Source organism: Hoplias malabaricus, chromosome 3 (assembly GCF_029633855.1).
Source record: "Hoplias malabaricus isolate fHopMal1 chromosome 3, fHopMal1.hap1, whole genome shotgun sequence".
Classification (NCBI taxonomy): Eukaryota; Metazoa; Chordata; class Actinopteri; order Characiformes; family Erythrinidae; genus Hoplias; species Hoplias malabaricus.
The window spans coordinates 38,749,454-38,761,784 of record NC_089802.1 but is presented as its reverse complement, the minus strand read 5'-3'; the positions used below and the strand labels follow the sequence as shown (position 1 = coordinate 38,761,784).

At 46.2% G+C, this 12,331-nt stretch overlaps 1 protein-coding gene across 1 annotated transcript in view; it reads right to left on the bottom strand.

The window, feature by feature from the left end:
* rims4 (regulating synaptic membrane exocytosis 4) overlaps positions 1 to 5,748 on the bottom strand; it is a 53,249-nt gene extending 47,501 nt beyond the window's left edge. The window contains exon 1 of the mRNA XM_066665809.1: positions 4,755 to 5,748. Coding sequence (XP_066521906.1) covers positions 4,755 to 4,851 — 97 coding nt within the window. The 5' untranslated portion in view covers positions 4,852 to 5,748. The remainder of the gene's footprint in view (positions 1 to 4,754) is intronic.
* Positions 5,749 to 12,331: the final 6,583 nt, after the last annotated feature.

The following is a 12,331-nucleotide window of genomic DNA, read 5'->3' as shown; positions in this document are numbered from 1 at the left end:
CTGCAGCCAAAGGTGAATCAGCTTCCTGTTATTATCCCTCGTTTCAGGAGAAACAGCGTAGTTGAGCTAATGAGAATGAAAACACTGTTTGAATCACAAACTCTTATTCATCTCTCGAGGCTGATCCCAAAGTCAAGTATCTTTTGAAGTCTAAATTTGGCAGAATCGTCTCTCTCGCCTTCACAGAGGCTTAGAAAGATCTTCACAAACAAAACATCAGAAATGACAGTCACAGGGTAGTGCTGGTAATCCAAGGCTTAGGCTCATCACTCGGCTTCTTCTAATGATCAGCAACTTTCACCGTCCTCCACAGTGGAACATAGTTCTGTTTCTTAATGAAACGTCTGTGACCTGCTTTGGTCCAAACCCCACGAGCCCCACAGCAGTATTCTCCCCCTGTGTAAACAGCCCTGTTCAGAACGCCCGCTTTCAGCACCTGTTCCTTTAAATGATAATGAGCCGCTCGCTGTTCACCCCGACCCCGAGCGCACAGCAGTGAGGAGCGAGGAGCAGAAGCTCTGGGTTTTAGCCGTTTTCACTCTGTTCTCTTTCTTCTCTGTTCTCCTTTTCTCCATTTTTACTCAGTGCTCTTATTTCTCCGCTCTCGTTGTGTCTGTTTTACTGAGTTTAACGGGTCCAGCGCTGTGATTGGACAGACCCAGATGATGGGGGACAGGCACTTAAGAAGCGGAGCGGAATCATAACGACTCATTTTATCCCATGATTTCTGACTTTGAACAAGACCAGTCAGTTTTCTGTGTGCGGGAGTTTTTCATACTATGTCCCCAGAGCTGGACCACCCTATAATCTCAGTACGCACTTACAACACACTTGCATAGGGCCCTACAAATTAATGAAGCCCCCCGTGTCCCCTTGCATCAATTTAGGAAGAATTATTGTCTCTCATTAATCAAAAGATGAAGTGAAACAATCCTTCAGGACACGACAAGTGAAAAATAAGACTTCATGAGAGCGAACTGTGGGAGCAGATAAATGTGTGATCATTCTTCTTGAGGTTGGATTACTAATAAAAAATAGTCTAGTAACCACAGCAATGGGAATATATTTAGAGGTGGAGGATGGAATACAACTCCAGTGTGCGTGAAACAAACTTTGAACCAGAAAAGTGAAACGTAAACAGATACTGCCAGGTTTATATTGTCTAGTACTCCTTTATACTCTCTCAAATACACCAGTACACTCTGAAAATTGCATTATATTCCATTCCACATTAAACAGTGATGTTGTTACTTCCAATTTTTAAGGTGAGTTCTTCAAAGCTTCAGTGCCACATTAAATGCTGCTGTCATTGTCACACAGTCACACTAACGACAGCTTATTTTCGTGACACCTTAAACAGTGAAGCAGTTAAAGGGCCTGGATGAAACCGCTGCACCATTTAAAGTGATACAATGCTAAAAGCTGGAGAATAAACAGCTAAGTTGGCTTCTTTCCCACCTTAAATGCTGCAGCTGCTATATATTAAGTGTTGGGTTCTTGCTCACCGGCTGCTTATTTGATTTTTCTATTCCACCTTAAATTGTGTAGGAGTTTAATTCAAGTGATACATCTTGGTTACATAGGTTATAGGTATTCCATCTTAAATTCTACATCTGCAGCGTTAAATGTGTTCATACTACCAGGCTGTAGTCACGTCACATGGAGGAGAACCTAAACGCTGAGTCCGACCGAGCGACTCGAGCTCGTACCAAAGACAAACCCAGCATCTTTGGTGTGGACGTGCTGTGTTTTGACTTTAATGAAGACAACGCTGAACAAAAAGAAGTCAAATGTAAAGGCTGTTTCAGCCAAAGCACAATCACACACTAAATATAAACAGAGAAAAGAGAAAATAAGAGAGGTACAAGCTCCCAGTGACATTAGAGAAACTATCCCAGCTTTAACTCTGGAGAATATTTACAGCACAAGCCTCGCCACTGAACTCTGAGGGTCACAAATACAACAACAACATAATCGTTCATTAATCGTCACCGTGGTAAAATGTGTAATTAATGCTATAAGTAGTCCTCACATCGCCAAGCACTAATGTGCCCTAATTAAAGGTACAGTATATGTTCTCGTGAGGGTACCAGCCTAGAGACAGTTTTTATGACAGTGTAGGTTTAACTCTCAGATTTTAACCCCTTCAACTCTATATCTGTAAACCGAACACTGTAGAATTCATAGTGCACAATGCAGCTATGAAACACATTAAGTTCGCTCACTCTGACCACACCAAAAACTGAGCAGGAGACAGCGGGTGAACTCTGAGGAGGCTGGGTGGCTGTGCTGTGTGCACTGAAGCTGGACCTCCATCACTCAGCAGGAGTCATAGTGGGATGTGTTTTGTCACAGGAAACTGATTTACAGGGTGTGAAATGTGTAGGTGGAGCAGATTTGGGCGTAGTCTTCACAACTCCAATTTGGGAGAAACACCACACTCCACCCACTGCTTCCACACCCAATGAACACTCTTTTCTGCTTCAGTTTCCTGAGACGAAAAACTTCACATACCAATGCCACCCCGTCACTTCTCTCTCTTCCATGACTGCCTTCTCCTGCTGAGTGCCGGGGTATGGTGGGGGGTCCAGTTTCTGTCCCCTCAGGCAAAACCACCCAGAGCTCCTTCCCAATCCTCTCAGAGTACACCTCCACCTGTCTCAGGCTCTGTTTAGTTTGTAGAGTCCATGTCTAAACCAAGCCTTGTAGATTTGCTTGATCCTAAGTCACATTATTCAGCAGCTACATGAAACAGTACAGAGCAATTAATAAAGAGTACATCTACCCGGGTTCTGAAATTATCCTGTAATTAAAGCAACATTATGTGGTATTTTGCATTAGAATTACAGCTTTAAAATCACTGTGACGCTCCACTGAGCTGCAATGAGGAGAACAGAGCCTCTGCTGGTGCCTCTCTGGGCTCATCACTACAGAAACTGTTATTGTGGGAGGAGGGTAGGAAAACACTCCCTATTGATTTCAGCACAGTGCTGTAAAAATTAATTACACTAGGGGGAGCCCAAGGAGCAAAAAAATAATAATCTTACCTAGTGTTCCTTTAAATGGTGGAGAATATGTTTTCTGTGAAAGACAGTGGAGGTGAATGGAACCAGACGTCTTTCTCTAAAATTCCTCTCGAAATCTGTGACAGGAGACGAATATGAAAACACTGCTGGGGGCTGAGACATGGCTGGAGGTGAAGCACTTTAAGGATCTGTCTCTGTCTGTCTCTCAACCACTCAGTCACTCATTCACATTTAGGAACCACTCCATAAGGGGTGCTATTCCGCTCAGCATCAAAGACACTGTGTGTCCTCATATTGTTTTAAAACGGGAATGCTCAGCCATGGCCCTGACCACTTATTTTACTCAGGATATGCCTTCTAGCATACACACACACACACACACACACATTAACAAAGCTAAACACTCACACACAAATGCTAACAAGGCTAAACACCAAAAACACACACATGCTAATGAGGCTAAAAACCAACACACACACACATGCTAACAAGATTAAACACACATGCTAATAATACTAAACATCACAACATACACATGCTAACAACGCTAAACACTGAATTTTCACTGAAGGATTTCCTACCGTCCTCCAATAGATACATAGTGCAGTTTCTGCATTACTGAGCCCGGAATAGCAGCAACAGAAGCTCAGTTCTCCCTATCACAGTTCAGTGGGGCATCACAATGATTTATAAGATGTAACTTTAAAGAAAAAATACTACCTAGTGTTACTTTAAGATATTCTTGTATTCTCTTACGCAAGATCTGCCCACAGACATCAGCAGGAAGAAAAATGAGTATCATTCGGCTGTGTTCACCTGGAAACAATATCAAGGGTGGTCTCTGGATGATGGGGAGAGCTCCTTATGCAAAAGGATCATCACATACACAACTCAACCAAAACATTAAAACCACCTCCTTGTTTCTACACCATTTGTCCACTCTTTCAACTCCACAGACCACTCAGGAGCCCTTTGTAATTATAAAATTACACAGTGTGGTCTATCTGTTGCTCTGCATACTGTGTTACCCCCTTCCCCCCTGTTCTTCAGCGCTCAGGACCCCAAAAGAGCAGGTCTGATGTGGTGGTGGATCATTCTCAGCGCTGCAGTGACACTGACGTGGTGGTGGTGTGTTAGTGTGTGTTGTGCTGGTGTAGAGTGGATCAGACACAGCAGTGCTGCTGGAGTTTTTAAAACCTGTGTCCACTCTCTGTCCACTCTGTGAGACACTCCCCCCTCAGAGTCTGGACTGAGAACAGTCCACCGACCAAAAACATCCAGCCGACAGCGTCCTGTGTCACTGATGAAGGACTAGAGGACGACCGACACACACTGTGCAACGACAGATGAGCTACTGTCTCTGACTTTACATCTACAAGGTGGACCAACGAGGGAGGAGTGTCTCACAGAGTGGACAGAGAGTGGACACAGGGTTTAAAAACTCCAGCAGCACTGCTGTGTCTGATCCACTCTACACCAGCACAACACACACTAACACATCACCACCATGTCACACCTACTCTGTGGGGGTCCTGAGCGCTTTAGGAGGACAGGGGGTTAATAAACTATGGCTGCATGGTTGTTAGGAGTCCTAGTTGTTGTCTGAATGTCTTATGGATGTATTTGAAACTTGTGGAAGCTTTTCTTCTTATTCCTATCTGCTGAGGAAATAAACATCGTGGCACTTGTCCCCCACCCGCCCACCTGCCCACGCGAGCTCCTACTCACCGGCGTCGTCCTCGTCGAAGGAGTTCATGCAGGGGAAGTATATGGCGAGCGCCTCGAAGGAAGCGGAGAGGCTGCTGCGGCTCTGCGAGCGCTCCATGCCGAGGCCCGAGCACGCGGGGGCGGACACCGCGGGCTTGGGCAGCCGCGCCGGGGCATTTTTCACGCGGAGCACGGCACGGGGCGTGGTGGCGGAGTTTCACCGGCCCTCAGCAGCCGATAGGGAGGAGAGAAATGAGAGGAGGACTGATAGAGGAGGAGGGTTTTTTGTCGTTAGAGGTATAACAACAATATTGTTATTATTTTAAATTGTTATTAATTAAGGGATGATCCGGGTCCCTTCCCCGTGCAGCAGTCCAAGTCCAATCCAGAAAATCCTAAAGTTCCTCAGCTCCTCTGGGCACAGAGAGGCAGCGAGGTCTCGGTGGGGGGGTCCTTCCTCTTCTTCTCGGTCCTCCTTTTTTATTGCAATGGAGAGAGAGAGAGCAGGAGAAGAGCACGTCTGCTGCTCGCTGCGGTTTTGTGCAGGTCTTGGCTCTCTGTTGTCTGCTGTGGAGGACGGAGAGAGAGAGAGAGAGAGAGAGAGAGAGAGTAAAGGGAAAAAAAACCGACAAGGCTGTCTGTTGCTGACTTTCACCCTCCTCGCCAGCCAATAGGAGCCGAGAGAGAGCAATAGTAACTATGATGATAATAATAACGATATTGATAAAGGAATAAAGGAGGACAACAGTAGGACTCAGATCCCAAACACAGCTCTCTCCTTCCTGAGTGCAGCGATCCTAAACTTCCTCTTTCTTCCTCGGGGGGGTGTCCAGTTATTTCTGTCCTCCTGGATAAAGCTGGAGGGTGCACAGCGAGATCTGTTGCTCCTTCCCACTTTTGTTTTTAGCTCTTCATCTCTATCTGGAGAGACAGAGGGATAGAGGGAGGTGTGGATGGAGTGATGCAGCCTGAGAGAGAGAGATAGAGAGACTGAAGATGGAGAGAGACTCTGACAATCGAGCTCGTACTCTTCCAGCAGCCTGGAGCTGATTCATTTCATTCAGCACCCAGCTCTATGTGGAGACAAAAAAGGGGGGTGGGTCTAAGAACGCCAGCCTATAGGAGCGGGGATGAGCAAAGGAGGGGCGTGGCCTACACCTGTCACAATGGCTGCGAGAATGCGTTTCATCTCCGCGCTCATGGCGAGCTCCCATCTCTCTCTCTCTCTCTCTCTCTCTCTCTCTCTCTTTCACATTCGCTTCTCCATCCCTCTCTTTATCTCTATCCCTCCTTCCTTCACTCCTCTCTCGACAGCGCGCGCGTCCACCTCCACTAGCTCTCGCGCCACCTGCCGCGCCTTCAAAACATCTGCCTCTGCAACAGTTGACATCACAAGAAGCGCGCAGCAACAAGTGCGTCCCGGGGAGGGAAAGAGGGTGATTTTGTCGTCTTTCTTCCCTCTCTTTTGAGGGGTGCAGCACTATATACGCTAGCCGGCATGTCCAGAAGTGTGCGGGCGCCCCCATGTGACGAGTGAATGTAGCTACATTAAATGGCACACACTGGAAATGCAGGACCCTGTTGTGAAGTCTCCACAGAAATTGAGTTCCCAACGGCCTTTGGGGCTCTGTGGAGAAGCCTGTACCGGACTACGTTCTCTGGAGTGAAGGAGTGACCCGGAACTAATCACTCAACTCCAGCACCCGAGTTCACTAAGGTTTACATGGCTGAGTGCCATCAAATACCCTAAGCAATATTCTCTCATTTTGATAAAGCCTTCCCAGAAGAGCAGACTCTGTTATGACCTGCACAGACCAAGGCAGGTTCTGTTCAAAGACAAACGTGAATCTCCAGTATATACAATATTTTATACGCTGAACGATCACTGGATTAGGAACTCCCTCAGCTCCACTGACCACACAGGAGCACTTTGTAGTTGTCCAATTACAGACTGTTGTAAACCTGTTGATCTGCATACTTTATTACCCCCCTTCCCCCCTGTTCCTCAGCGCTCAGTTAGTGTGTGTTATGCTGGTGTAGAGTGGATCAGACACAGCAGTGCTGCTGGAGTTTTTAAACCCCTCAGTGTCACTGCTGGACTGAGAATAGTCCACCGACCAAAAACATCCAGCCGACAGAGTCCTGTGTCACTGATGAAGGACTAGAGGACGACCGACACACACTGTGCAGCGACAGATGAGCTACTGTCTCTGACTTTACATCTACAAGGTGGACCAACGAGGGAGGACTGTCTCACATAGTGGACAGAGAGTGGACACAGGGTTTAAAAACTCCAGCAGCACTGCTGTGTCTGATCCACTCTACACCAGCACGACACACACTAACACTCCACCACCACGTCAGTGTCACTGCAGCGCTGAGAATGATCCACCACCACAGCACACCTGCTCTGTGGGGGTCCTGAGCACTGAAGAACAGGGGGGAAGGGGGGTAACAAGGTATGCAGAGCAACCACTGTTCCTGTGTGGTCAGTGGAGCTGAGAGAATGGGCAGTGAGTGTAGAAACAAGGAAGGTGTTTCGAATTCCAGTGATCGTTCAGTGTATATTTAAATTAATTTATGTAATGTTATACTTTTTTTTGCAGGCTTCTACTGTTCTCATCACTTTCCTGCCTATACTTCCGTTTATCTTTCTCATACTTAATATTTTTTTAATATTAAATGTGCTCTATAATATGACTTACTTTCTGTGTGGTTAGAATTTCAGTCGACCTACCAGCATGTTGTTGGTCTGTGGGAAAAAATGGCAGCATCTTGTGGAAACCCACAGAGACACAGAGAGAACACTCCTGCTCTGAGACACTGACCAGAGGAGAGGATTCACCCCAGGACCATGAGCCCCTGGAGCTATGCAGCAGTGAAACTGCAGGTCCTCTGTGCTGCCCTGGTTTATCTACAGCGTCCTAATTCGAGAGGAGTTGGGCTCTGTCCTAAATGAAGTTGTGTTTGAAATGGAGCTTTGTGTGAGAAAGTGATTTAAGCGGCGGATGTAAGAGTCAACTTTAACCCTTTTGCTTTGTACTAGTTTTGTAGAGTGTAGTCTTTCCATCACGCTCGGCTTTGGTCATTAAAGAGAACATCTGTGATGTGGGTAAACACAGTTCTAATGCAGTTAGCCGTCTCCACCTTAAGTGACCAGAAACAGCAAAAATAAGTCAGTATTACCCACCTATGGAGCAGGAGTAGAGCAAAATCCTCATCTCGGTTCGTGCTTTTCAACATTTGGAGTTTCTCTGTTGTTTGGTGTTTCTCTACTGTGAGCAGAGAGAGAGAGAGAGAGAGAGAGAGAGAGAGAGAGAGAGCCTAGCATACCGGACAGAGACACTGTTCACTAATGAACGCACACAGGGGCTTCATAAACACAACATCACACCGGATTCAGCACGAAAACCAACTACAGAGCAGCACATGGGGAGGAAACATCATCTGAATTTTAAAAAAGATGTTTTTGACTACAATCATTAAGCTCCTTTCAGGTCAGATGTCTTAATTCAACAAAATAGCATGTGTCAGCTTCATCCTCTTTTGAATATCTGTGAAGTACTGGGGCTGTCTGATTCACTGATTCACTTAGAGTGTGAACAGGGCTGCGAGCTGTATTCAGAACCCGTTAGGAGCCGTGTAATGTGTGAACTTTATTAGAGTTTGACTGAGCTAAACGCTGAAGGGAATAACAGTAGCTGAGATTGAATAATGCACCCGAGGAAACAGAGTTACCTTGAAAAACACATGAAAACATTCAGAATTGTGGGTCTTAGGCTGCGCAGAGTTGCTGTGGTACAGGTATCGATAGGTAACACAACTTGTCAGAATACTTCTGTTGCTCCTACAGACAGTGTACAGCCTCAGACACCACAGCCCACAAACTGGGTGAGTGTGTGAGTGACTGGGTCAGTGTGTATGAATGACTGGGTGAGTGTGTGAATCTGTCCACAGGTGTGAGTGACTGGGTGAGTGTGTGAATCTGTCCACAGGTGTGAGTGTGTGAATCTGTCAACAGGTGTGAGTGACTGGGTGAGTGTGTGAAACTGTCCACAGGTGTGAGTGTGTGAATCTGTCCACAGGTGTGAGTGACTGGGTGAGTGTGTGAATCTGTCCACAGGTGTGACTGGGTGAGTGCATTATCCAGGTCAGCTCCACACAGCTACACTTATGAGGATAAAAGGGCTACAGAAGTTAAATTGATGAATAAATGCATAGATAAGTGAGTGAAGCAGGTTGCAATATCTTTGTGTATAAAATGTCCAACAGAAATATATTTACTCTTTATCCTGTTCAGATTTGCTGTGTGTCTGGTTCATCCCAACTATGGGCTCCAGGTTCCTTCACAAGGGCTTCAGAAACATTCAAATCTCTTGAATTTACTCGTTTTAAAGCAGTCTTCTGTCCTCTCGGTCGCTCACGTATTTTCTGACCTTTAGAAACATGTATCTCCCACTGCTGTCCAGCGGTGATGACACGCTAGGAGTCTGACGCTAAACAAACCTGACAGACCTCGTCTGAATGTGCTACAGAGCCAGATTTCACTTGTGTGTGTGCTAATAAAGAAAGGCTGCACCCTCCACTCAGGAAGAAAAGAACAAGGAGATTGCAATGCACTAAAATGGTCAGTCAGTTGAATCTATAAGATTTTTCAGTGGTTAGAAGCAGCTTCACTGTGTTCACACTCAGACAGTGGAAAAAAACACATAAGCAGCTCTTTCTTCAAACCCAGGGAGAGAGTGAAGCCAGTTATCCACAAGACACTGGTTCGCTCGAGACGACCAGCCGAAAATCCAGGCTTTAACCAAATCCACAGGCATTGGTACCTTACGTCATGCGTCCATCAGTGCCGGCTCAGAGCACGCTGGCTTCCATCTGGTGGCTGCCGCTTCTGCCCATGTCTCACTCGTATTCTATTTGTTCAGTTGTTTTGTTTAGTTTACGGCTGTCTGTGAGCGACCTGGGTGCGGTAGGGTTCTCTCCTCCGCTGCTGTCTGCTGTCAGATCTGACCTGGGGGGCCTGGTTTCTTAGTTTTGTTCTTATTCTTTGTAACTTCCACCTATTGAACCCAATGTTTTATTAAGTTACTGTGGCTAATTTAATTTGTTACTTTGTATAGAATAATTTTTTTATTGATTTATGATTGATATTCTCTGGGTCTGAATGTTGCTGTTTTATATTTGTGTTCACTTTATTAAACAAAACGGTTACTCAGCAGTTACTCAGTACTTTAGTAGATTTTTCACTTAGTACTTTTCAGTCTAACTCTGAGATGGTCTAACTTTTTACTTTTACTTGAGTCAGATTATTCTAAAGTAACACTAATCTTACTTGAGTACGATTTTTGGCCACTCTACCCACCTCTGGACTGGATACACCACAAGTTGGCCTTTAAACATTCTGTTGCATACATTTTAAACGATAAATGCCACTGTTAAGAGACTAATGTACACAGACACCATCTTGGTTTTGTTATTGTTTTGTGTTTGTCCCGTTGTCACTTTCTTAACATTTTGTTGTTTTTATGTTTCTGTGTGTTTTCAAGAAGCTTTGCTGTTTGCCAGGCTCCCAGTGAAAATAAGAAGCTGTTCTTAATCACTTGAGTACCAGATGGTTTTGTGCTGGTAGTCTGAGGAGAGACGGTTTTGTGCTGGAACTCTGCGGAGAGATGGTTTTGTGTTGGTACTCTGAGGAGAGATGGGTTTGTGCTGGTACTCTGAGGAGAGATGGGTTTGTGCTGGTACTCTTTGGAGAGACGGTTTTGTGCTGGTACTCTGAGGAGAGACGGTTCTGTGCTGGTACTCTGGTTTTGTGTTGGTACTCTGAGGAGAGACGGTTTTGTGCTGGTACTCTGAGGAGAGATGGTTTTGTGCTGGTACTCTGCGGAGAGATGGTTTTGTGCCGGTACTCTGAGGAGAGATGGTTTTGTGCTGGTACTCTGAGGAGAGGTTGTTTTGTGCTGGTACTCTGAGGAGAGATGGTTTTGTGCCGGTACTCTGAGGAGAGATGGTTTTGTGCTGGTACTCTGAGAGGCAGATGGTTTTGTGCTGGTACTCTGAGGGGAGATGGTTTTGTGCTGGTACTCTGAGAGGCAGATGGTTTTGTGCTGGTACTCTGAGAGGCAGATGGTTTTGTGCTGGTACTCTGAGGAGAGATGGTTTTGTGCCGGTACTCTGAGGGGAGATGGTTTTGTGCTGGTACTCTGAGAGGAGATGGTTTTGTGCTGGTACTCTGAGGAGAGATGGTTTTGTGCCGGTACTCTGAGGAGAGATGGTTTTGTGGCGGTACTCTGAGGAGAGATGGTTTTGTGCCGGTACTCTGAGGAGAGATGGTTTTGTGCTGGTACTCTGAGAGGAGATGGTTTTGTGCTGGTACTCTGAGAGGAGATGGTTTTGTGCTGGTACTCTGAGGAGAGATGGTTTTGTGCTGGTATTCTGAAGAGAGATGGTTTTGTGCCGGGATGGTTTTGTGCCGGTACTCTGAGGAGAGATGGTTTTGTGCTGGTACTCTGAGAGGAGATGGTTTTGTGCTGGTATTCTGAAGAGAGATGGTTTTGTGCCGGGATGGTTTTGTGCCGGTACTCTGAGGAGAGGTTGTTTTGTGCTGGTACTCTGAGGAGAGATGTTTTTGTGCTGGTACTCTGAGGGCAGATGGTTTTGTGCCGGTACTCTGAGGAGAGGTTGTTTTGTGCTGGTACTCTGAGGAGAGATGGTTTTGTGCTGGGACTCTGAGGAGAGACGGTTTTGTGCTGGTACTCTGAGGAGAGATGGTTTTGTGCTGGTATTCTGAAGAGAGATGGTTTTGTGCCGGGATGGTTTTGTGCTGGTAGTCTGAGGAGAGATGGTTTTGTGCTGGTACTCTGAGGAGAGACGGTTTTGTGCTGGTACTCTGCGGAGAGATGGTTTTGTGTTGGTACTCTGAGGAGAGATGGGTTTGTGCTGGTACTCTTTGGAGAGACGGTTTTGTGCTGGTACTCTGAGAAGAGACGGTTTTGTGCTGGTACTCTGAGGAGAGATGGTTTTGTGCTGGGACTCTGCGGAGAGATGGTTTTGTGTTGGTACTCTGAGGAGAGATGGGTTTGTGCTGGGACTCTGCGGAGAGATGGTTTTGTGCTGGTACTCTGAGGAGAGATGGTTTTGTGCTGGTACTCTGAGGAGAGATGGTTTTGTGCTGGGACTCTGCGGAGAGATGGTTTTGTGTTGGTACTCTGAGGAGAGATGGGTTTGTGCTGGTACTCTGAGGAGAGACGGTTTTGTGCTGGTACTCTGGTTTTGTGCTTGTACTCTGGTTTTGTGCTGGTACTCTGAGGAGAGATGGTTTTGTGTTGGTACTCTGAGGAGAGATGGGTTTGTGCTGGTACTCTGGTTTTGTGCTGGTACTCTGAGGAGAGACGGTTTTGTGCTGGTACTCTGGTTTTGTGCTGGTACTCTGGTTTTGTGCTGGTACTCTGGTTTTGTGCTGGTACTCTGGTTTTGTGCTTGTACTCTGGTTTTGTGCTGGTACTCTGAGGAGAGACGGTTCTGTGCTGGTACTCTGGTTTTGTGTTGGTACTCTGAGGAGAGACGGTTTTGTGCTGGTACTCTGAGGAGAGACG